The 27,336-nt window shown below is 40.9% G+C and overlaps 1 protein-coding gene across 4 annotated transcripts in view; it reads right to left on the bottom strand.

Moving 5' to 3' along the window:
* Window positions 1-713: 713 nt before the first annotated feature.
* Window positions 714-27,336, bottom strand: part of SACS (sacsin molecular chaperone) — a 234,169-nt gene continuing 207,546 nt past the window's right edge. For all 4 annotated transcript variants that reach the window (XM_043504295.1, XM_038388880.2, XM_038388864.2 and 1 more), the window contains one exon: window positions 714-13,829. In XM_043504295.1, the coding sequence (XP_043360230.1) occupies window positions 2,269-13,829 (11,561 nt within the window). In that variant the 3' untranslated portion in view covers window positions 714-2,268. The remainder of the gene's footprint in view (window positions 13,830-27,336) is intronic.

Below are 27,336 nucleotides of genomic sequence, written 5' to 3' on the forward strand. Positions count from 1 at the left end.
TTAAGCCACTCAAGATTTGTTTTTTCTCTAGCACATTGTTAGCACTCAATAATATATAAAATATGACTAACAAAGCTAATTCAGTAAAATGCTGCACATTTTTTTAAAAGGTTCATAACATTGTTTTTATGAGGCAAGCACATATTTTCACCTCTTACTCTTTATTTAAAAGATTCTCCCTAAAAAAATCCTTGAATAGTATTCAAATTGCTACTATGATGCTTTCTTAGTACTATTTCATATGGTGGTATTTTACATTAATTTAGAATGAAAAATACTTTTCATTCAAACAATTTTTTTCATATTGCTAGCAATTTTAATGATGCGCTTAAACAGCCTGCATACATTGAACACTTTTTCATCTCATAATTACCATAAAAATATCTGATCGTTAATACTACCTGTTTAAAAGCTGTGAATAAGCTACTTTATTTCATGAGTACACCTAGTTTTTCATTTTACCTGATTGCTAGTTATTGCTCAAAATCAGCAAAAATTACATGGTTTTCAATGAACTACAAAATGTGGCATATGAACCTTTACAACTAAAAAAGCATTCACCTGCCTAATTTTCTCGTTAATATGCTGATGCAAACTGTACAACTGTTTAGAATGAACCAGAATGGAGTGATTATACATTTAGCTAAAAGTAGGCTTGAAATTGTTGGTTAAAACTGGGCTAATTTATAAATCCAAGACACACCAGATTGAAGTATGTGTTTGCATTTTTCTTTATTAAAGTTATGGCACTTAATGTAACAGCAGAAATAATCACAAGGCTTCACAACTAGAAGCAATACAGTTTTCCAAACAGTGTAATTTCTTCCTATTACCAATAATTACTTGTGAGATTTCTGAACATAACAAGCCCTTATTTATGTGCATGAAACTGAAAAAACCTTTATAGATTTCCTCTTTTGGATTACAATGCTGCTGCATGCACAGCACCCCTGTAAAATCATGTTATTATCTGTTTGCCTTTACATTCTGTAAGTGAAATTACAGTTTCACTGTGGTAGCAAGTAAACAGTTACGACAATTGTGTCATTGGGAAATGATGAATATTTATGTTTAATGTGGTAGATTTGGAACAAAAAACAAACAAACAAATCCTATTTACAAGTTCCCATAATTCCTTACAAATAGCTAATGTTGAGTACATTACATGACATTACCAGAAGTATTACCATTTATAAAAGAAAGTGAACTAAAAATGAAACATCTCTGGTGCCATGGTGAAAGACAAAATAAAAAGAACATTACATTGCAGCACCTTCTGACATGTAACAAAAGATATTGCCTGCTATATACCAAACAATGGATTACCAAGTTGTACTATATTTCCAATGTTTGTTTGTGGAAAAAATATACATACATATATATACAGAAATATGAAACTCAAGCATTTAGACATTTGAGAAACTAGTTTTGGTGTATGGTTTTCAAAAACCCTTCATAAAACTCTGTACATTAATGGTCACCTATCCTAGGTTATCAACATGCAGTTTTCATTAAATAAACAATCACAGCTTTTAAACAGAACATGTAAATTAAATACCTAATTATACTACAATTAAGTAAATGCATTCAATGCACTACATGATGTTGTATGTTAAGTCAAGTAATATTAATCAGGATTAAAATACTGTACCATTTCAAAAGTACTGTATTATCCTTTAAATGTTCAGGATGTAACACTGCAGCAAACTGATAATCAGATCCAGCTGATAAGAATACTACTATGAGAGACATCAATACCCATGAAAGATAAAGAATAAAGAAATGCTCTGGAGTGACTCCTCTCCAAAGTTATTTTAGGATTTTCATTTTGTAATTTGTCCAGTCTGATCAGTATATTAAAAAGGTGACACCACGTTTTTGGAAGCATAATATTAAATGAAATAAAATCTAAGTTTATATACAAGCTTTATCTAACATACCACTAAGCTTTGGTTACATAAAGTGCAGTTCAATTTTAACCAATGTACTGTACAGACAGCTACTTTTTGCAGCACAATCTCCCTGCAAATTTTTAAATATTCACGTTTTACAGTTTGCTTATACAGTAGACTCAATAAAAAAAAGTTTTCTTACATTACTTTCAATTCTAAATACTTCAGTACCATCCAATTATGCGCACTGTATTTCTAAGCTTTGGTAAGTGTAATCTCTCAGAAATACAGTAATCTGTACATGTAAATTACATTTGTATCCCATCACATTAAATATCTAGTTCTTGAGAGTATAATTTTCTAACTTTCCAATCTCTCACACTTTTTGTTGTATAAAGTTTTCAAGTTTTATTATGATACAAGCAGTACACTCCATCACTCTCATGGCAACTTCAGAAGTGAACCTGTCATTTGGAATCTGTGGAAAGGGAAGCAAATCAGGGTATCGAGTTTTTAAGCTATCTACTCCATAAGCTTCCAGTGTGTGAACATCATTTGTAAGTCCTTCAAGTTGTTGACTATATTCCTCTATTTTTTGTGCAAGTGCAGTTGGTTTTACATCTTTATCTGATTTACCCCTTGCGGCGTAGTCAGCTGCAATCAAGGCTAACTTTGTGGAGAGATAGCATTTGAAGCACACCCATTCATTAGCATTTTTATGAAGGTCATTTCTTGCAGCTGAAAAGTTTGCTCGAGCTTGCCTAAGCCATCTACGTGCTTCCACAGGATTACCAACAGACTTGAATGTGGGTGGTACAAAGAAACGTGCAGAGTAAGATGGCCCTGTAGAAGATGGACACTTTTCTTTATACTGTTGCCTTTCAGATTTATGGCTCGTTGCTTCTTGATTCCACGAAGTATAAAATCTTTGAAATGAAAATTTATCTGACTGAAATCGAGAAGCTGAAGATGAAAATGTTCGTCTTGATGTTCTGTCTGTATTTTGATCTATAAAGGCCTGTTTTTCTAGTCTGTTAATCTCATTCTGTAAATGTTTGAAAACTTCATTGGCTATATCAAGATTCTCTGAATTTTTATCTGGATGCCACTTAAGATATAGCCTTCTAATAATCTTTTTCCTTTCAGATTCTGGAAGTTTCCATGCCTGTTCAATCACTGATGTCACTTCTCTTAATATTTCTGGCAAAGAATTCAGCTTAATCTTTTTGGGAGAGTGATGTTTTGAAGATGACGTTTTGTGGCTCTCTCTACCAGAGAAAAGAGGAGGAACTGTCCTAGGTCCATGTGCTGGAAATTCTGTAGGACTAGTTGGGGTAGATGGTGCACTATCCCTACTCTGAGAACTTTCATCAGGTCTTGAAAACTTGTATAAATCAAGTGAGCTCACTATTTTATACTCACTATATCCAATATCGATCTGATAAATCTTACCTAGAAAACTGGAATTTTCATCATCTTCCCTTTCTACTTCTTGTACAATGATTGCATACGTATATGTTGGTTGGTATGATCCATATATATCACCACCTTCAGCATCAACAAGGTAACCAACATATTCACCTGGATAAAACACATTCATTGGATCCATGAGGAGAGTGTAATGAATTTCAGCTGGTATAGGAGTTCCAGGCATAGGTAATTCAAGTTTTGATGGTTCTGAGGAGTCATACTTCACTCCTAAACTGTCAAGCTTCTCGCTAATTCTGTAAATATCATTGCAACCCAACATGGCAATTAAATATGAGGTATCAGAAATTAGATTGTCAGTTGCAGATTTCAGGGTCATTGCTAATGCTAAGAGAAAATTTATGTCTTTGCTGTCAGAGTGCTGTATATAAAGCAGTATTACTGCATTCCCAAATCTCTTTAAAAAAGCAAATGTTTCACTTTTACTGTGGGGAATAGGAGTAAAACCTTTAACCCTTAATGTTGTTTGCAACTTCTCAAAACAGGAAACTTTCAAGCCTTCTCGCAAGGTTTTGCACAGTCTTATGGCCTTTTCTTCATTGGCTAGGAAAGCATTATCATTTTCATGCTTCATTATTCTAATGAGTCCTGTGATAAACTGTTCAGAAGATAATAGTAACTGCAACCGTCCCTGTAGAGAACATAATGCTCCAAACTGACATGTTTTGGGAGACTCTTCATCTAACAGTTCTTCAAGAATACTGCTAAGTAGGCGAGGCCTCAGTTTCTGAGGAAACAGCATTATCAGCTTAGTGTGAAAACCATGATCTTTTCCTAAATAACACTGGCTAAGATCAACAAGCATCTGCACACCAATGTTACCCTGTATTCTACTTTTGTAATGTGGCGCATCATCAAAAACTAAGATACTTGATTTTACCAATCTACCATCTTGACTGGGAAGGTAAAGGGCCAGATCTCTCACATTCTCAAGGTCATTTCTAACCTTAACAGAATCATTTTGCAGACTTTTAAACAGACCAGAAACAACTCTTTTAACTGTGCGCATTTCATTAGGATCCAATTGTTTTCCATCAGAGTTCTTGAATATACGACTTAGAACCTCAACATACTGCTTTGTTGAAATAACATCTTCAGTACCTAAGTGTTTAAATAACTGGTGGAAGGTGCCAAGTTCTAAAGGAAGTTTGTAAAGGTAAGGTTTAAAATCAGATTCATACTCAAGATTTATTACTACCTCCTCAGGTTTCAGGAGCTTCCAACCTTCTTCCACCATCACAAAAGCAACCCCTCGAAGCTGAAAGCGGAATTCCCTTTTCTCTGTACTGAGAAATTCATAGATACTCCTTAGTACCTTAGCTCTAGTTTTCACCATGTCCTCATCTAAAGTTGTTATATTGCATATATTTCTGCAGTTATTGATAACTTTGTCCAGAGGAGGATCCAAGTTAACATTAAGCATAGTTAAAACCTGCTCAAGCTGTTCTTGTGGACCAAGACTGCTTCCTTCCTGTTCCTTGATACTTAAAGGTGTTGCTTTTTCAGGAAGAATAGGACATGAAGTCCATAGCAATTGTAACACATCCGTCTGTTTGAATTTAGGGTTTACTTGTGCTCCATTGAATCTTATAAGAGGGAGTGTTCCATTAACCTCTTGATACTGAGGATGAAATCTGACAATTTCAGCAGGAGCACGCTCGGGGCACAAAAAAGGAATTAAAGATAATTCTTTTAGAAAGTTTCCCAATAATAAATCAGTTCTTTCTTGGAATATGTGATGAAGGAGGACATCAACTGTACTTTGCAGTGTTTCCTTAGACCAGCTTTCTGTGTTAGCTCTCATACTGATCTCCTTAGCAAACTGTAGTAACTGTTGCTGGGAAATAATGTATTTTAGTCCTATATTCCGCAGGAATGTTACCCATGATGTAAGGAATGCCCCTTGATTCTTCGGTTTTGTGAGTTGTTCCAGTCTCTTAAAGAAATCTTGAGGTATGAACAATTTTTCAGGAAGCATAACTTCAAAGACTTCTACAGTTCTGTCATAAAAATGTTTTGCAGGTTTTAGTCTATTGCTTGCATCGTGAATTATCAAAAAGCTTTCCAGCTTTTCAAACAGCTGTTCCTTTATTTCTGAAGATTCCTCAATGCCAGAGAGTCTGTTCTTTAAGTAGATCAGGTGTTCTATCTTTGCATCATAAGACAGACTTTCAATCTTTGGTAAAAGATGCTTCAAATACACTTCAAGATCATCTACAGGGACACAACCAAGCACAGTATACAAGTCTTTCAAATTAATTTTTTCTTCAAGAAAGGCAGATGAAGTTGACTGTGTCCACCTATCCACTTCAACTGAAGGAATACTTTTTGTGAGTATGTAACATGTTCCACATTTTGAAATAGTGATGTATCGACCACTAATGGATTTATAGCATGGTAGAGACTTTAAAATTTTGATGTCATCCTGTGACATCAAATTACTTAAATGGCAACTGAAGTACATTAGGAGGGCCTCAAAATCACTTTCTGCTAATTTTTCAGTCTTAAATGTCGAGGTCTGGACCATATAATGTATGGCTTTCAGAATGCTTGATGGATTATCTATATTTGCTGTATATCCTGACAACAGAGACACTAAAACATTATCTTTGGAGCATATTTTGTTCAATGCAAGCTGAATACAACCAGTTTTCATTAAAGCATGGAAAACTTTATCACTCTGAGCATTTGGGAAAACAGCTATATGCATTAAGCTGAGAGGCAGCAAGACATCACACTCTGGCACTACAAGCTGATTGACTGAGACAGTAAACTTTGTACCTGGAAGCAAAGCCCAATCCTTCAAAGTATCAACAACATCATCAAATTTTGGTTTCATATCTTCTTGGTCTTCCTTAACATTTACAGATTCACTGATAAAATGCCATGCATTTTTAAGCCAAGATTCACTTGCAAAATTTTCTTTCCATCGCACACAACTTCTGGTTTTATATTCTCTAGGCAACATGGATGATAACAGATCAGCAAAACTTGTGATATTGAAAGCTTTTGCTACATCACAGCTAAGTAAAATATTACTGTATCGCAAATATAGAGTGTTCATAAACAGATCCTTGCGAGATGGAATCAGTTCATGATATGTTGTTAAGAACTTTGGCCGCTTTGAATCAAAAACTTGCAAGACATTGTCAAGTGTAATAAGTAGTGGCAATCCCTCAATTTGGACTTCATTTTCTTCAGCATCCTTAAAGCAATAGTCAACCAGAAGTTTTAGACTGTGAAAGAGTTTCAGATTTGTCTGTTGAAGACGACAAGGCAATTTTCCAATGTGGCAATTGGAGTCTGGAGAAGAAAAGGTCATCAAAAAAAATCGGACATCAGTAGGAGTCACATAACTGACAGGAATATCTGCATCTACAAGACAATGGTAAAGATTTGCAGTTTCATCACAGTTATATACCAAATTGAATCCAATTTCTAAAAGTAGGTGTTTGAGTCTATAAACATTTTCTGCCACCGTCTTACGTGTTGTGATGTACTCTACATTTTTGAGGTGGTGCAACTCATCTTGCAGCAAATTGTCAAAAAATGGTCTACCTTTGTTCGAGGTAGACATGTTAACCCAAATAATGATCACTGCAGAATGTAAATCAGAGCCATCAATATTTGGAGCCCGCACAACAGGTAAAAGGCGTTTCAAATCTTCATGAATGCAGCTGTAAACTGCTTTCACTAAGCAATACCAATCTGGCTGCAGATCAAGTCTGTTAACTGGGAAGAAAGACAAAAACTTTTTTAAAGTATCTTTCACAACATGAACAGGTGTGTTTTGCAATACTGATACTGTAGGATCAGTGCCTGGAAAGTAACGTTTTTTCAGCTGAATCAGTAGTTCAACATAGGCTGGTGCTATTAGTGCTGTCATTAAGCTATTATTCCAGTCACTTCTTACTCCAACTCCATTATCATCCCGCCACAGATTTCTTCTGGCAGAATCTAGAGCAAAATGTCCATTCACATGAAAAGGTAACCCGGTTTCTAACGATAAGGGTAAGAAACAAAATGCCCTATGTGGTTTTTTGTAATTGTGAGTAATGCAAGCAGCTACTCCTCCACGTGGAAAAAGGGTAATGTCTTCATTCTTGTGAGCTGATATAACACTCTTAGATACCTTTTCCATAGCTGAAAAACCTGACCTGTTGCAAATTAACCAAGATGTAAGGTTCCCTTCAGAGTCTTCGGTATCCATAGTGTAAGTAATTTGTTGCACAGGTATTTCACTTAACTGCTTTTTTTTAGTTACGCTGTCAATTACGGATGCATGGAATTGCTTCCGTTTCAATCTGTCTCCATCAGTGATTTTGCCCTTTACAGAATATAACACATTCAATGCTCCAGTTGTTTTTTCTATTTCACAAATGGAAATTTTTTCCATGTGATTCAAAAACATCAGAAGTTCTGCTCCATCTGTACGCAGTTTATCCAGAAGGTTTTGGACCATTCTATCTGAACATGGAACTGGTGAAATTTCTGACACATTTGCCATTTCTGCATTTCGAAGTGGAAACCTAAACATTGTGCAATTATCCATTTTAAAGTGATTTCCTAAATAAAGGTCCAGTACATCTGAGAATTGTGTTCTGAAATCTGCATCTAAATCTCTAAACATGCGTCCAGGACTTACTGAAGTTGCACCTGGTGCATATCTAGCATGAGGATCAAAGATACAGAGTATATCATTACCAGATATGAAAGAAGGGCAGTCAGTAATGTGATACACAGAATTGAATCCTATACCATATTGTCCAGTTTTACATGGATTTCCTTCTTTAGTACCTTTTCCAAGGTTCTGAATTCCTCTTATATCATCCTCTGTAAAAGGCTGATTGTTGTAAACACATAGTGCTGGACCTTGAAGTGGTGCCCATTTCTCATCAAATATTCTATCAACTGGATGTTGTCTAGAATCAAACACAAAACAGATTTCTGTAGCTTTTGCATCATCTGCATTCTGAAGGAGCTCTTTCAGCATTTCTTTTTCAGAGGGATAGGCATTAAGAATGCTTTTAATTCTACTTGTCAATTTTTCTTTTTGTCCAAACTCAGTCCCAAGAGTAGTAAAACAGATATTAGAGGCATATCTTTCTAAAGCTTTATGTCGCTTGGGTACTGCACCAAGCTTTACTGCAACTTCTCTAGGGATATCAGCATGACAGTATTTTACAGTTGTATCTTTAACTTTTATCCAAGGACAGTCATTGTAACACAAAGTTTTAGCAGGTAAAAGTGCTAGATGCGTATCTGGTAACAAAATCTCACCATATTTTTTCTCACATAATTCTTGCTTCTTCTCTCTAATGAGACTCCATATTCCTTCACTAATGATTCTCCTACAAAGCTGAAAATTCTCTTCTGTTAGCTGCTTGCTTCCCCTCTCATGATTTACAGACTCAAGAACTAAGGCAAAATCTTCAACTGTAAAAGCATGTCTTACACCTACACTTTCAAATAGTTCACGGAAACTATTTTTATATTTATTAGGCAATTGATGAAGATATGGTGTTGCTTCAAAGTTCAAATGAAAACACACTTTTGTTGGGTTAACATATGCACTCTCAACAAGAATGAAACTAAAGTTTTTCAACCTTTCAACGATCACTGCTTTTGTTGTTTCATTTTGTAGCATTGCTTCATGGAGGTATTTGTAACAAGCATTGGTGATATTCTCCTGATACAATGTAATTCCATCAAATGACTTGGCAATTTCTTGCAACTGATTTATGACCATATTAACAGTTGGTTTCTTAAGTAAACCCAAGAAATCTTTGACAGCTAATGATATGGCTCCACAACCTTTAAAAGAATGGGAATTTTCATTAAGAACTGGTTGTAAAAGACAAACAATATCTTGATGATCAGCAGTGAAAAGGTCAGTTGCTGAAAACATTGTTTCAGGCTGAAAGTCACTACCCTTCCAGTGCAATGAGAAGCCGGCTGGTTTTGTGAGGAATGGGAGGAAAGGAATTGTCTGACATTTTGCAGCAAATTCTTTAGCTCTAGGATCTCTACATTTTAGTTTTTCATCAATGAGACTTAATATAATGCTGCTTCTGAGACAGGCTGCAACATGATCAGTCCTATTAATTGCGGCTACTGATTCTGCACGTTCTATTAGGTCTTCCCATGGAACATCATCCTTAGCCATACCTAACTGAACAAGTTTAACCAAGATAACTGGATTAAGGTAATCCTGACTGCTGCCATAAGGAAATCTTCCATCTTTAGCATCATACAACTTTGCAACTCTTCCTTCAGGGTGGATCAATCTTGAAGGTATAACCAAAGAATGTTTATCCAAAGAACAGGGAATACAGGGAGTAACACGAAGAATTCCTGAGAACTCCTCAACCTTTTCATTCAGAACATAACGCATCAAAGGATCACGCAGCTCTGCATCAATCTCCTGAATGTTAGGGAAAAAGACTTCAGAAAAGAACTGTCTTTCAGAGAAAGTGTTCTCTAGTAGTATATATTTACATCCTGCTTCTTCAAACCCTGCCTTTACCCAAGATGGAAGCTCCACAGCACAAAGATTTTTTGATCCAGTTTTTTTAAGGTATTTGAGGAAGATCTTAAAGGCTGCAGGTCCAATGTCTGGACGTTTCAGTATTGAATCATCTAAAAACCTCACATTCTTCATGGAAACCCAAGATGAACCATCAGAGAACACTTTTATCCCTTCTTTGCCTTTTGCATGAGCTATATCTTCATAAAATCCTTGACATATGACAGAAAAATCATCATGCACTGAGTCAGGATCTGGCCACACTGCATAGTAACTGTAGTCAGCTAGCTCGTCACTGACTGTCATGTCACGTAAAACACAAAGTGCTTCTAAATAGGCTTTTACAATAACATGCCTCATGAATAATGTGTTCCATCTTCCTTTTGTGTCTGTTTTCCAGATCTCTTTTCGATTTGAAGTAACAGCAAAACAGCCATTGATGTGAACAGGTAAACCTGTTTTTATTCGTAGAGGTAAATAGCAGAATACTTCCCCAATGCTGTTGCAATTAGGTTTCACAATCCACTTTTGGTCCTGAGTTTCAGACAGCAGTACTCCTACTCCACCACAGGGGACAAGACCTAGTCTTCGTCCACTTTCGTGTAATGAAAATTTTAAAGCATCACCAGTATCCATGCAAGAACATATGAGCCAAGTTGTAGAATCTACTGTTTTTTGTGGCAATTCTTCAGCTGCCCTTTTCATCTGTCCAGATTTAGCCATTTCGAAGAGAGAAGATGGATCATCTTCTGGACCTCTGAAAAGTGGAGACTGTAAATCAGCGATCCGTCTAAATACATGATGAAATTCTTCTACTATTATATGTAGGATGCATGAAGACTTCGGTGTTTCAGTGGGAAGCTTTCTATTACTGCTGCTGCAAGTCTTCATCAGTTTAGCCGCTTCCTTTAAAACACTTACAACAGGTGCAGTCAATGCTTTGGAGGAACATAGACTTTTTTTAATAGTCACTGTATCTTGTGCTACACCAGGGTCAGCTTCCTCAACTTTCAAATATTTCAGAACCATTGAATTTACACTCTGAGTGAATATTATCAGTCTATGACCACAAATGCTAAACTCGTCCACAAGAGAGTAAATGTCTGCTGTATTGTAGCAAGTACTGCTGACTTCACTCATTTTAGCCTCCTGCTGAGTTCTAAAGGAAAGTCTGAAAAGTGTTCCTTTATAACTGTAAGGAGCCTCCACAGTCAATGGTAGCTGACAACCAAACACACCTATAAATGGCTTGAACTGGTTAGGAAATTTTCGCAGCCTTTTCTGTTGCTTACTCCAGTTAATCTTGATCCCAGGATTAGATTCATCTCTAATATGTTTACTGAGATGGTTAATGTTTGGATCAAACATTATCATGAATTCTCGACTCATAAAGATAGGAATATCAGTGATGTGATAAACAGAGTTGAATCCTAGTCCAAATTTCCCGACTTTATCAACTTCTTCTCTTTTTAGAGACTCACCTAATCGAGTTATATTTAGAAAATCTGAGTCAGAAAATTCAGAATTGTTGAATGACCACAAAGCTGGTCCATGACATGCTGCCATTCCTGGATCCAAAAGATTCTCTCTTATATTCATATTTCTTCTCATGTCAATCATGAAATTACATTCTGTTGCATTGGCATCATCGGCATTTTGAAGTAGCTCTTTAAAGATATCTGAAACAGAAGGGTATTCCTCCAAAATGTTTTTAATTCTTACAGTGAGAGGTTCTCTTTGCCCAGATTGCTCAAATCCCATATTTTCTGGATTAATCAATCTTGTACTGAGGCATGGCACATTTAACCACTCTGCAGTTTTCATGGGTATGTCTTCATGCACCAGAATTATTGGTTCCACAGAATCTTCAAGCAAATCATTTAAGTCATCAACTTTGATATCACAATAACAACATTCATGAATTGGTTTCATTACAAGCTTAAAAGGACATTTGCTACAATATATAGGCACAGGTGTATTCAGACTTGCTGGAATCTGACTGCTGTATAGCCATCTTATAATATTCAGCATAATGTGAAGATTTTGTTTACTCTCCTCTTCACTGAGAGATTGCTCACTCTTTAGATATATTTTCTGAATGACCATGGAAACGTGGTCTGGTGTCAACTGCTCAACTGATCCACAACTTTTAAACAATTGGTGGAATTTAGCCATAGTTTTTGGCACACTATGCAGATAAGGCTGGAGATCAAGATCAGGTAGTGACTTTATTACTGCCTGGGTAAGGGAACAAAATGTTTTACCGGTCCAGACCCAGGGAAATTTCAAGGCTTTAAAAGCATCTTTACCTTCTTCTAAGTGATCATGCATAAATCCATAAATTTCAAGCAAGATATGCTGAAATTGGTAATAGTCTTCATCACTAAAGGTTTTAGAACTGTGCCAATCAACCACCACTTTAAAGTGTTTTAAGACTGCTTTTATGCCAGGTTTGGTGGAGATGCCAAGTGCTTTTTCTATATTTAAATGGACACTTTCCACAAAGGGAACTGATGAACCAACTAAAATTGCATGAGCTATATTACACATTTCTGGTGGTGAACAAAAATTACAAAGGTCTCCTTTCCAAACCAATGATCCCGGATAGTTTGGAGGTCTTTCCTTACATGCTGGAATCCATTTTAATTTTTTCAGCATTGATTTTGCTTCAGCTGACTGCAGCAACATATGATTTTTGTTCAAAATCATTAACAGACTTCTAGCTTTTCTTAATAGTACATCATGACTTGTGCGAGAATCATCTTGCAAACTTTCAATTTTATTTGCCACTCGCATAATGTCTTTTTCTTCAAGACCGCTTTCATTTTTTAAACCTATTTGTCTCAGAGAATGAAGAATATCTGAAGATGCTGTAAAAACATTAGGTGGGAAGCATATTTCCTCCTCAGCATAAAACAGATTTTGCAGTACTTCTACCTCAGGATCAAAAAGTTCACTGGCCGACACTATCTTTCCTTGTGAAATCTGAATAAATTTTAGTGATGTCAGCCAATCTAGCACATCTGTATTCTCATTTTTGAGGAAAGTGAGATTTTCAAGAACCCAGAGCATAATCTGTATTGTTTCATCATAAGAATAAAAGTCATTTTGAATATCTTGTATAATAAACTTTACACAATTTGTGCTCTTTAACTGTTCTACTTTTAATAAGTTAGCTAAACGAATGGTAGCTTCATCACTGCTGTCAATTATTGGAATAGAAAGTCTCAGACTAGGTGGAAGTTTGGCAGTGTGATGCAACACTTTACAACCTTTTAATCCAGTAAAAACAGTGACCCTTTCATCAGATGATTGTTCAATTCTTTTAAATATCAGTAGCTCCTGAATAATTCTTCTCTCTTTTTCACTGGCATCAGTTAAACTAGCTAAGAATCCCCTAAGAGCATCTTTATATGCTGGAGGTAATGATGAAACTTGACTGGACAGTTTTTGCAATGACAGTTTCTCCATTATCTGCAAAACAGTACCTGGTAATGGTGGATGCACATATTTTTTTAAAAGTGGATGTTGTATAGAAGCATCTAGCTTCTTAAGTACAACACCACCAAGTTTTTGAATGATGTCAGCTAAAAATCCTGGAAGCTGTGTCTCAGATTCATCTTCTAAAATAATTGCAGGTGGAGTCCTAAGTCTAATAAGTTCCATTAATACCTGGTCTTCTTCTAGCGGCATCTTCGGGATAAGTGGCATGTCATCAAACATAGTCAAGTCTTCAGAAAAGTGTATATATAGATTCTTCCAGACCATCTTAAGCCATGAAATAGATGGGTGATTTTTATCTTCTGAACCTGGATACCATTGTACCACCATATCTCTGCCAGGCCACACAGTGTTCAGAACTTCTTTAATAAGCCGGGCAAATCGTTCAGGGTTCAGAAGCTGCAGTTGAGTGCATGGTCTTCCTGAAATCAAAATAAAACAATAACTCAATAAAAATCAAGCAAAACAGGAGAAATACTTTTTTTCTGTAACTTTTTTCATACAGGAAACAGGAAAAGCAGCACAGGAAGCTTCCCAATTTCTATGTTTCTTCACAAAGATGATTTCAGACCTGAACTCAAATGTCTCATCTCACTTTGCTGAGTTGATTAAAAGCAAGTCCATTATATATTAGTACAAGAAATAATTACCAGATTGCAACTGATCAGTATGTTAGTTTTGCACAAAGTCTTTGGCACACAAAAACAGCTGTAGAGTTAATCTTCAATATATAAAATACAGCCGTGCAAGTAGGGATTGTCCTTTATGCTTGCTTAAACTCAAACAGAAAGGCTCAGAAAAATGATTATTTGGGACTTTTTTTTTTGGCATAATCCATTCAATTAATAGTTACTTATATTTAGAAACAATGTGAAGTATAACCTATTGGTTACAGCAAACAGCAGGACCATCCTAGGTACTAGCCTAAGCTTCAGTCAATCTTCAGTCAGTAAAAAAAAAAACTTGGTTGCAACAAAAGTACTATATAGCAAATGCTGAATCTGAGGTTAAAAGTGTGTGTGTGTGTGTGTGTGTAAAAACGTCTACTATAAATCAGTCTTTATTGGCAATAATAACTATCCATTGGTATTCTAAATAAATAGATCATAGTTAAACTCTACAACACTTCTGTGAGACAGATAAATGGGTAAACTGAAGCGAACGGTGCCGGGTCACTTGTACTGGCTGTGGTGCCAGAGAGGGCTGGTGCCACAGGCCTCTATCAAAGTCCAACCGCAGTGCAGTATCTAATGCTGCCGCCAGAGCGCTGCGCACCAAAGTGCCCAGCACCAATGGAGGATCCGGGCTAAGGGCCACCTCCATAAGGAGCTGCTTGAGTCTAAAGTCCCGCTCCTTTTTGGTCCAAGGTCTGAACGTCTTACAGATCCTACACTTGTCAGCCTGGTAAGACTCCCTGAGGCACTTCAAAGAGGTGGCGTAGGGGTCTCCTGTTGGCGTAGGTTTTGAGCAGGCTGAGCAAGGTTTGAAACCCGGAACCTTGGGCATGAGCCCAAGCAGCGGGCAGGGAGGAGGGGAAGGACCCCTTCCAACCCACTAAATAAGTCTAAACTTATCACTATTTCTATAACAACTACTGCAACTATACTAACTATACAACTATAACAACTATCTAACAACGGGGAGCAAAAAGCTAGGGAGAGTGGAGGACAGCTATGCTGCGCTCCACAGTTCCAACGACCGTCACGGGCGGTAAGAAGGAACTGAGGAGGCGCTGGGTCGGCTGCAGTATATATCCAGCCCCATGAAGGCACCACGCCAGGGGGCTCCACAGCCGACCCACCGGGTGTTGCTAGGGTAAAAATTCTCCAATGATCATGCACGCAGCATGCACACACCTAATTGGAATCGATATGAGCAAGCACTTGAAGAAGAACTGTGGGATACATCCAGTAAAAAAGTTTTCACCCACAAGTGATATGGTCTTTTATCATTTTCTTGTGTGAGTTCATTCAAGCACATAATGATTATCTGGTTTCACCCACATATTGTTATTGGGGCATTAAGTACACTGCATGAGGTACAATACTGCATATAGAAAGTACAACATTTTCAAGCACCACTGATTTTCAAGTTGATGGTGTGTCTAATATGTTCAGTAAAAAAAGAGATTTTCTTTTCAACATCAAGCACAAACAATCTTTTTACATTTTCCTATGTAACATTTACTACGGATAATGCAATGCTTATGATATCTTTGAGGTATTTCTAAGGCACCCATAATATGTATATAAAGTTGAACTACTTCCATTCTGACAAAAATGTTTCTGTGTTATTGATTACAGCATGAAGAATACATACAGTCATACATAATAGTATATGGGCTAGCAGAATCCCTTTGTCTATCTTTGAAATGCCCATAGGTACAGGTAAATCAAGTATGTTGCCATATAATTTCCTTTGTTGATAAGCATGAAGCTGTTACAAAAGTCATGCAGAATTGAATATTGATGAGAATATAAATTGTACATACACGTATGATAATATGGGTCTTTAAATTCTGTGTGCCGTTGCAAGTCTGCCTACTTTTCAGCCATCTCCCATAATCACAGAGGAGAATCTGATTCTGCAGGGTGGGGTTATCAATGTGATCAGCAAAAGCTTAAAAACCCATTTCTTTCCACCTCCTTTCAAAGTCTCAACATGGAGGGTGAGAGGGAAAGAGACACTACCACCACCAACTACTCGCCTCCTAGTTTGGAAGTGGGTAACAAAACATCTTTGAAAGCAGTAAGTTCTCCCTCCTCCAGGCTGTCAAAGGCTACTCCCCCCCTCCTTGGTGCTGCAGTATTGAGAGAGGCAGTGGCGCTAGCAGAAGGGATGGAAACTTAAGGCAGATGGCCAGGGAGGGGGAAATTCTCCTAAAATCAAAACTAAAATCCTATTATTTTAGTGCAAGCTCTTAAATATTTATTGAACATAAAAAGTTAATAAAAGAAACAAATGTTCATGCTGTTGAGTAATGATTATAGTATGCCAGCTGATAGCTACTTCCAATTAATTCTTTAATAGCATGCAGCTCCTAGAATGTACAGTCCTCACACCTTAAACATGGAGCTCAGATATTGACATTTCAAATTATTTTGCCAATTTTATAGAATAAAAATTTGATACCATTTAGAAATTCTGAAAATCTTCACAGGATGCCTTGGTTTATTTAAACAATTTTGCATTAATTAATGAATATAAATTCATTAAAGTGTTATTTCTTCTATGCAATGAGTCCTAACACTATCAGCTTCTCAGTTATTAGGCTTTTTTGTTCTGTTTTTTTGCCAATTGTGTTTAATTGCGTAAGTTATCCAGTTTCTGTTTATATGGAAGCTGAGTCAGAGAAACATTTAATCATCAAAGCCACACAAACGCCACACTTCAATCCAGCAAAATATTTAGTCAGTAATCCTACCTGAAAATCCCCAAAGAAGCTGGTGGGCTAGAATATAATCAAATCCATTTTTCAGAAAACATTCAAAATGCTAGTGATTTACACATGATCATGCTAAATATAAAAGTAACAATCTGCCTCTTACAATAAAAGAATATGCTTTATGGAGGGAAAGTGGATTTGGATCTTTCTGTGCAACACCAGTGGTGGAACCCACCCCACCTTTTGAAAGAAAATGTAAGAACATGTTTCTTGTATATTTGTATAGTCATCTGTGGGAAAATTCTTGGCAGCTGGGATTTTAGAACCAGCCAAAAGAGAAATAAACAGGTGTTACAGTATCATGTGTACATTATGACCTTGTAAATGCCTTAGAAAGAAAAGTAATTTATGGCAAAAGAGTCATGAAGAGCAAAGTCGGCCACTCTAGAGTTCAGAAGAATGATCTACGGGATTTAAAGTTCTACAGAAAAAGTCTACCCATAACATTCATGTACAAGAATGTTCATGTGTTTTCTCTGCAGCAATACTAGTAGGATAAACATTAGAATGGAGAACTGCTAAATATCTGGTGGCCTGGTTGAAAATAAGAACCAAGGGTGTAAAAGATGATGGTATATCTACTTCTATAAATGCATCACAGAAAGAGTCAGAAAAATGCAATGATGCAACTAATTTCCATATTGCAAAAAATTTTAAATTCAATAATCAGGACAAAACATCTGGAGAGATATAGATTTGATAGACAGCATTACAAAATTAGATGAACCATAATTCAAAGTGTCCTCACGCAACCCATGGATTTTTGTCTCTGCACCTGTAAATCTGTGATTATACTTGTAGCAATAAGCATATGTTAAAATATCACCACTGATCCTCATTTTTACACAGTAGATGTTTACCCATCTAAAATGTATCAACTCCTTTTCAGTCCTAGCAAATTTGCTTTAAAAAACCTAAAATGTGCATCTGCCAGTAATGGGACTGTATGGAGGGATCGGGGTTCTTCAGCTTGAAATTTGGAGATCAAGGAAAAATTAAAGGAGATACTAAATTTGGAGTATTGTGGTTGGATCATGGGGTAGAGGAGAAGGGGAGGCTCCTCTGGGTGCTATTCCAGCTTTTCTCACCGGCCTTGTGGAAAGTCTTGGGGAATAGAGTGAAGACTGTTTCCCTTTGATCATCACTTCAGCTCTTCATCCTTGAGTCCCGTGGAGGTAACCATGATTGTGGGGGTTCTACCCTGGGTCCTTCCCCCAGACCACAGGTCCTCCTGTGGCCACCTTCCCTCTGCTCTACTTCTAATTTTTTTAAACCATCTAACGTAACTGTGGATGTTCTCATCCATATAGAATGTTTAATTCTTCTCAAATCTCACCAATGATTATTTATATTATAGTAGCACCTTAGAATCCCAATCAAGACAGGAGCACAGTATAAATACTTATTTAAAAATAGTCACTGCTCCAAAGAATCTACAATCAGAGTTAAAATAAACACAACAAATAGTTGAAACAGGATTTGTTGGTAAAGTTAGAGGATGAGGCAAAAGTAAAACAAGCATGTCTTAGCAGAATAAGTAGTAGTCACATCTGCCTACCTCCCACCAAACTCTTCATTTTAATGAAACTTTTGTTTCAAGTGAAGTAAGTAGTCCAGGATAAAGGGAATTGAGGATCGAAATGGAGGAGTACCTTTCTGGAGGTACCAAATGAAAAATCTCTTCCACTTTGCCAGATAATGGGCGTGAGTGGAAAGTTTCCTTCAAGTCGAGGGTGGTGTACCAGTCCTCTGGATCCAGAGAGGGAGTAATGGAAGCCAGGGAGACCATGTGAAACTTCAGCTTCTTCATGAATCTGTTGAGGTTTCACAGGTCTAAAATAGGCTTGAGCCCACCTTTGGCCTTGGGGATTAAGAAATAATGGGAATTGAATCCCCTGCCCCGAACTCCATAGGTACCTCTTCTACCGCCCCGAGTTGTAGGATGTTTGCACCTCCTGCACTAGAAGGTGCTCGTGGGAAGGGTCCCTGAAGGGAGATGGGAAAGGTGGGTGGGAGGGTACAGAATTGGAGAGAATATCCCAATTCTACCGTCTCAGAACCCATAGAAATGGGATAGATGGTTCACAAAAGGCGTGGAAGGATCCAGGTTATGGACTGGTGCGTTGCCCCCAGACGCACCTTTGGAAGTTTTTCTTGGGAGCCGGCGACTGTCTCGCTGAGTCTTGGCCCTGGGTGGAGGAGGACTGCGGAGGCTTTCCCCTATTACTTCTTCCCCACCCCCTGTTGTAGTCTTGCCTTAGCTGAGAGGGGTAGAAGCGAGGCGGGGGCTGAGGATTAAAATGCTTCCTTTGCAGGGCCAGCATATGAAGCCTCAAGCACTTTAAGGTCGCTCTAGAGTACTTGAGACTATGGAGCCTAAAGTCCATCTGTTCTGTGACGAGACCCGAGCCACTAAATGGCAAGTCCTGTGTACTCTGTTGGACCTCCAGAGGGAGGCCCGAGACTTGCAGCCATGAGCTGCGCCGTATAAGAGGAAGTTACTCACCTTGTGTAGTAACGATGGTTCTTCGAGATGTGTGTCCCTATGGGTGCTCCACTGAAGGTGAATGTGCGCTCCTGCACCTCTAATCGGAGATTTTTAGTAGCAGTGTCCATTGACCCGTGCATGTGCCCTTCCTCCCTCGTGGTCTGTTTTGAGGCTACCTAGCACTGCACGGGTGAACCCCCATCACTTCCTTCTCTACCGCAGAGCCCTATAGAGAACTCCAAAGTAGAGGGGAGGAGGGCGGGTATGGCGCACCTATAGGGACACACATCTCGAAGAACCATCGTTACTGCACAAATGAGTAACTTCTTCTTCTTTGAATAGTGTCCCTACAGGTGCTGCACTGTAGGTGACTCCAGAGCAGTACCCACCACTGGAGGATGGGACTTCGGAGTGGAGTCTTCTACTACAGACAGTACTGTGGAGTCTAAGATTGTGTCAGTGGCCAAATCTTTAGTGATGGCATAATGTTCTGTGAAAGCATTGGCAGAGGCCCAAGTCATTGCTCTGTAGATTGCTGAGGTAGTAGTATCCCTCAGAATGTGATTGAGGTAAAAACTGATCTCGTGGAGTGTGTATGGACTCTGGACAGAAGCAAGTTGCGCCCTTGATTAGTGATTAATGCAACTACAGACCCTTTTGGATAGTCTTTGAGCTGATATCACACAGTTTTTGGATCTTTCTGTGGACAAAAGGAAGAGTTTAGGGGATTTCCTGAAGTCCTTAGTCCTGTCCAAGTAGAATGCTAATGTCCTTCTAATATCTAACATATGCACAATTGTCTCCCAGTTGTCACAATGTGGTTTTGGGAAAAAACAGGGAGATGGATCTGTTGATTCATATGGAAAGTGCAGAGAAAGTAGGGAGAAACTTAGGATATGGCCTTAGAGTTGCTTTGTCTTTTTTTTTTTTAAAAAAAAAGGCTGTGAATGATGGATGTGCCATCAGGGCCGCTATTTCTCCTCTGTGCCTAGCTGAGGTGACGGCAATTAGAAATGCTGTCTTCATGGACAGGTGTAAGAGAGAACAAGTTGCTCTGGACTTGGAGGGAGGTCTAATCAAAGCCCTGAGAACTAGGTTAAAGTCCCAGGCTTGAGCGGGTGGTGTCACATGTGGGAAGAGATCCCAAAGCCCTTAAAGAATCTACACATTAGTGCAGGGGTGGCCAACCTGTGGCTCCAGAGCCACATGCAGCTCTTCAGAAGTTAATATGCGGCTCCTTGTATAGGCACCGACTCCGGGGCTGAAGCTACAGGGCCAATTTTCCAATGTGCCGGGGGGAGAGGGGAGGGAAGGTGCTCACCACTCAACCCCTGGCTCTGCCACAGGCCCTGCCCCCACTCCACCCCTTCCCGCCCCCTCCCCTGAGCCTGCCGTGCCCTCGCTCCTCCCCCCAAGAGCCTCCTGCACACCAGGAAACAGCTGATCGGGAGGTTTGGGGAAGGAGGGGGAGGTGCTGATTGGCAGGGCTGCTGGTGGACTGGATGCACTGGGAACCAGGGAGAAGCTGATGACTTATTACTATGGCTCTTTGGTACATTGGTAAATTCTGGCTCCTTCTCAAGCTCAGGTTGGCCACCCCTGCATTAGTGGGTGAGCAAACACCAAGTGGGAAGCCATTTTCACCACGAGATGTACCTTAAGGGATCTGAGTGAGAGTTTAAAATGTAGGGCAAAATCAGAGGGAGGAAAGATGAGGTTGGATCTGTGTGTTTGGAATGACACAAACTTGGAGTTGTTTAGATAAATAAGTCGAGTGGTCAACTTTTGGTTGTGTTGCAACACGTCTTTCAGCTTGTCAGAGCATTCTGCCTCTAAGCCTTGGAACTAAGAAGGAGCCAAGCCTGGAGGAGGAGGACCTGTGGGTTGGGGTGAAGGGTCACTCATTGTTTTGAGAGACTGGGTGACGGATGGGTTGAAGAGAAACAGGAGGGCATATTGTCATCTGTGTCAGGTAAGGGGGCCAGACTTGTCATGGTCAAGAGGAGCAATCAGAATAACTCTCGCTTTGTCTCGTTGAATTTTCAACAGAATCTTGGATAGAGTAGAAAACTGGGAAAAGACATACAAGTGGGCCCTGTCCCATGGGAAAATGAGGGCAACTGCCAGTTAATGTTTCTCCAGGCCAGCCCTGGAGCAGTAACAAGGACCCTTTTTGTTCCATTAAGTAGGGAAGAGATCCATAGTCCGGGTTCCCCAAAGAGCAGATATATCTTGAAGTACCTCTGAATTCAATACACACTCATTGTCGTGAGAAAATTCTAACGGAGACTGTTGGCTGTCACGTTCTGTATCCCTGGTAGATAGACAGCTGAGATGAGCACGTTGTGATGGGTGCATCAGTTCCAAAGTTTGAGTGCTGTCTTGTAGAGGGAGGGAGATCTGGCAGCTCCTTGGCGGGTTATATAAAACATACAGGTCGCATTAAGTCCATCATGACCTTTGTGTGTTGTTTTTGATGACAGGTAGAAAGTGTGCACAGGCATTCCTGACATCCCTTAGCTCCAAAAGAGTGATATGGAAGGTCATTTCTGTGGAATGCCATTTGTCCTGAACCTTGTGGTTGTGTAGGTGATCTCCACAGCGTATTAGGGAGACGCGTCCCAGGGTAGTGAATGTGGGTAGCAAGAGGAACGCTCTCACTTGTACTGCATCAAGACTGGTGCTGTTGAAGTCCAGTCACTGTATGGGGGTTAGTATGCCGCTACAATGAAGAGAACCCTGGAGAATACCCTGTGTGGAGTAGTCTGTACTGATAATGATCCTGTCCCAAAGGTAAGCAGTAAGAAATTTCCTGTACGATGGTTGTATTGAGATATGGAAGTAGGCACCTGTAGGTTCAGGGCTAGAAATCAATCTCCTTGCTCTAGAGCTGGTCCTAACTAACTGCTGTGAAGTAGGGCAAGGTGACTTCTGAGTGGCGTGACAGGTGTGCAGATGGCAGCTGATGCTGTAAGGTATCATTGTTCAGGCCCTCGACGAGCTCATCAAAAATGCTTGGGCAGCTTGAGAGGTCACGGACTGGGGTGCAGACTGTTCCCACTTTTGAGCCCTGGTCCTCTTACACTGTGGCTCATAACAGCACTGAGATGGTGGGTATTGAGAAGACTGTGACCTGTGGTGTAGTTGAGAGGTATATTTTCTCTTCTCTCCCACAGTGCAGATTCCTAAGGAGTGTAATGTGATCCAAGAATCCTCCAGGATGTGGAGAGAAAAATCTGTCTTCTCCGCAAAGAGTTTGGCCCTTCAAACTGGAAGTCTGTAGTTCTTTGGGCAATCTAGAGAGGTGTAGCAAAAAAAACCCCAAAAACCCCAGAACTCACCTCAGTACCACTGTCATGGAGAGTGGGCGGGCAGCTGTAACAGCTATATTCAGTGCTGTCTCTAGGACCAGTCTGGCTATTAACTGACCGTCTGTAAGAATGGTCTGAATCTGTTCTTTTTGTGTTTCTAGTAATGTTCCAGAAACACATTAGGTTTCCCATAATTAATAAAATAGTATTTGGCCATGACAGTTTGGTAATTTATGACTCTAAACAATAATGTTGTCGATGAATACACCATCTTACCGAGCCTGTTCGTATTGAGCTGACTTGGCATCATGTTGCTTGTTTTGTGCATTAATTACATCCACTATGATGTAGTTGGGTTGCGGATGTTGAAAACAAAGTCTGCCTCTTTGGGTAGAGATGTAGGGTTTATTTGTTCTTTTACACTCTGTTGTTGGTTGGTGCGATGGAGACTGGTGTCTGCCAGATGACTTTGGTAGGATCTAGAATCGCCTCATTAATTGAGAGGACAATTCTAGATGAGAAGGTGGTGTGCAGAATTTCCACCAACTTATGATGTGTATTTGCCACCTCCTGTAGGGGAATGTGCAGCTCGTCTGTCACCCTCTTGGTAAGATCCAGAAAGTTCTTAAAATCTTCACCTAGTGATGAGGGGTGGGCAGCACAGCCTCATCTGGGAGAGATAAGGAGAAGTGTGCATGAGGGGTAGCTTCCTCTTCAGATTCTTTCTCCTTTCTGAAAAAGCTTCCTCTTACCCTGGCTCAGGTACTCTGGACAGCCAGGCTGTAGCAAACCATAGAATGGACTCTCCCTGAGAGACACCGGGGATAGTCATGACATGTGTTTGTACATCGCCCAAGAATTACAATGTGGTCTTGGGGAGGGAGAGAGAGGAAGGCAGGCATGGGCGGTGGGCTTAACTTAGGGGGCCCATACCACAACTGTAGGTTGGCTTGATGGAATTGGGGAGAACCTTTGTAGTGTGATGGTGGGGCACGATGAGAGGCCAGGGAAATGATCTCCTCCTGGCCAGTGTCAGATTCGTTAGGGGGTATGGGTGGTGCTGACTGCGGTATTGGCAGTATGCAGCCCAGTGCCAAGAGCGATTCTGAGTCCTGAGATGTGCTCAATACCGGGGTCCTGGTACCAACTAATGGCGATTGCGGTTTTTCCCCAATCATCAGGTCTCCAGGGTACCAGAGGTCATGCAGCACCATGGGTTCATTTGGTACCACAGAGGAGTGTCTATGGTATGTTGTCAGTACCGATAGTTGGGCAGAGCACTCCCTAAATGAGTGTTTTGTTGTGCCCAGTACAGAAAGTTTGTTGGTGCCACTATTTTAGAGATGGTACGGTAATTGTCTCTCCCTGGGTACTGAGGCCACAAGCAATGTTCTCTCTAATTTTTGACAGGCCGTGTGTGCAAAAAATTTCTTTTGTGCAAATTTTTGAAGCAGAGTTCAGATTTGTGCACCATGAGGCATTTAAAAAGTTTTCATTTGCAATTTGTGGTAATAATAGTTTTACACCATGTTATTTTATGAATGTCATTTTTAAATACTTAGAAAAAGGAAATTTAACCTCCTTTCCCTTTCCCCTTCCCCCCCTGGCCAGCTAGTAGAATCTGGCTGTGTTGATAGATGGCAGGCGAACAATGTCAAAAGTCACCCGTAAATGATATTTCGGCTTGACTCTGATGTAGTATTTCATTTTTCGTGCACACAGTGTTTCGCCGTGTGCGCGGGGTTTAGGATCTGTGCGAACGCACACGTGCACAGCTTACAGGCCACAGGTCTGCAGAGTATCAGAGCACATGTGTTACCATGGGCTTACGTGGTACCACAGAGGAGTGTCAGTAGTGTAAATAACAAGGAATCCTTGTGGCACCTTAGAGACTAACAAATTTATTTGGGCATAAGCTTTCATGTGTTAGAATCCACTTCATCAGTTATGTTGCACCTGGTACCAAAGAGTTTCTCTGTGCTGCTCTTTTACAGATGGTACGGTAATTGTCTCCTCTCCTTAGGAGGCTGTACCCTTGCCTCAGAGCATGACTGCGGAAGCCCTTGGCCTCTCTGGAATGGTGCCCTGGGAACTTGTGCTGGTGCCGCAAAGCAGAGCTCATAGCAGGAGACCCCTTTTGGGTGCCTGCTTCAGAGCTGCAGTGCTGACTGTGCTGCAGAGCAGAGCTCACAGCAGGAGGCCCTTTCTCTGTGCTATGCTTCAGAGCTGCTGGTGTCCTACCGAGGTGGCCGCTCTGGGGAGCCCCACTGGCTGGCCAGCTACTTGGAATCAGGGCCGTCCCTAGCTCTTTCTGGGGCCCTACGCAGCCCCCCCATGGGGGATGCGTGTGGGGCCCCAGGCCTCCACGGGGGGGGGGGGGCGGGGGCTGCGTGCTTGCGTATGGGTAATGATGGCCCTGCTCAGACGCATGTGTTTGGATCGGTGCCGAGATGTCTGCACTGGGGAATCCCTCTGGCTGGCCACTTGCTCAGAGGAGCCCTTTTTATGAGCCTTTGACGGGGTGGGGGTAGTCTGCTGGTGGCTTTTCTTTTCTTCTTCTCCTCTTCACGACTCGACCCCTTTCAAAGTGAAGGCGCCGGGGATGATCCGGGATCACCTCCCACCAGAGTCCCCTGCAGACTGAAGTATTTTCTCCATAGGAAGGAGTTTTAACTTCAGCTCCCAGCTCCTGTGAGGCTGCCATTTTAGCTGTGGCAGGTAAAGCACTTCTGTGAGGGTCTCCCAGGCACAGTGAGTGTCTGGCCATTACAGGAACTGACTCCTGGCAGGAGAGGCACTGCTTGGAGCAGAGAGAGCCAGACATGCCCCTTGGCAGGGAGTTGTCATCCTCTAGCAGGGAGGAATGCAGAAGAATATAGTCTTTACTTTTTTTTTTTTAACTGAAAATATTTTTGAGTCTACTAGATGCTGGGGGGCGGGAAGGAGAAATGCCCCCAGACAGGGCAGGAGACTGAAGCTCTTTTCCTTTCTCTCTCTCTCTCTCTTTTTTTTAACCCAAAGGAATAAAATAAACAAACACTAGCTTAACTATTTTTAAGGAGAACAAAGGTAACAAAAGGAACACTACTTATGTTAATGACACAGATAAGGAAGGGACACTGCTCATTCCATCTGAGGCCAAAGGCGGTAGAGAAGGAAAAGATGAGGGTTCCCCCGTGCAATGCTAGATAGCCTCGAGGCAGACTACGAAGGAGGGAGGGCACATGCGCGGGCTTAACGGACACTGCTACCAAAAATCTCCGAATAGAGGCGTAGGAGTGCACATACACCTACAGTGGAGCACCCATAGGACACGACTCAAAGAAGAACAATGGTTGTGGACATTATGCGGTGGCCAAGTCTGCTGACTTTAATGCAGCCTGCAAGGAAGTCCTTGCAATGGTCTTGCCTTCCTCTAGGGCAGCCCCAAAGTCAGACTGGGAGTCAGATGGGAATAGCTTCTTAAACTTGGACAGAAAATTCCAAGAGTTAAAACTATAGCGGCTAAGGACCACCTGCTGATTGGCAATTCAAAGCTGGGGCCCCCCGGTGGAATAGACCTTACGGCAGAAGAGGTCCAGCTTCTTTGCCTCTTTAGACTTTGGTATGGGGCCTTGGTGGCCCTGCACTTCCTTGGTGTTGGCCACATCCACAACCAGCTTGTCCGGCTGAGGGTGGGTGACAAGGTATTCGTACACCTTCGAGAGTACAAAGTACTTCCTTTCCACCCCTTTAGCCGTAGGAGGAATGGAAGCAGGAGTCTGCCAGAGAGTCTTGGTAGTATTATGGATGGTCTTGATCAATGGCAAGGCCACCCTGGAAGGACCTTCTGGCATCAGAATGTCCACCACAGGGTCCATTTCTTCTGACAACTCCTCCACTTGCAAGCCCAGATTTTGGGCTACTCTTCTGAGCAGCTCCAGATGAGCTCTATTGCTCAAAGCCAGTAAAGAGGCAGAGCCTGCTATTGACTCATCTGGGGAGAAGGATGAAGAAGCCCTCATGGGCACAGGGTCCTCCTGACCCTCCAACTCACAGAGGTCCTCCAGTGCTGGTACTTCCTGTGCAATGGTAGTGCCAGGTTCAGTGCCAGCCTCAGCACCGGCGTCAGTGCCAGCCTCAGTGCTGGCCTGGGCACTGGGGTCCGAACCCCTTCGAGTTTCCCTCACCATGGAGGCAGATGGAGGCCCCCGTCTATCCGAGGCAACCGAAAGGAACCTAGAGCTTGGCCCCTGGGCTTGATGATACACCCATGGGCTCCAGAGTGGTCACTGAGCGGGCGCCTGTCAATGTGGTGGCTAGGGCATCATCAGGAGTTGTTGTGTGTCATTTTTCCTGGAGCGACAAGACTGGTGCGAGCTACATCTGGACACGTATGATTCCAGCTCTGACTCCGAGGATGAGTCTGATCTCGGACTCCACAAAGGTGCCATGTGGGGCAGTGCCAGCAATCAGTGCCGAGGAGAATGCGAGCAGTGCCGCAATATGACCAGTTTGCCCTTGGAAAGTCCAGGCCCTCTGTGCAGTGCTGGTGCTGCCGGAGCCGGCGCTGGGGAGTGCTGGGTTGCCATCTCTATGGGGTTCTTGGCAGCCTCAAATATGTCAGGAATGGACAGCATGTCCAATTCCACCATTTGGCTCTCCCATCCTGGGGAGTCCAATGGAACCAGACTCAATGGTTCTGC

The sequence above is a fragment of the Dermochelys coriacea genome, chromosome 1 (genome assembly GCF_009764565.3).
Source record: "Dermochelys coriacea isolate rDerCor1 chromosome 1, rDerCor1.pri.v4, whole genome shotgun sequence".
Taxonomy (NCBI): Eukaryota; Metazoa; Chordata; order Testudines; family Dermochelyidae; genus Dermochelys; species Dermochelys coriacea.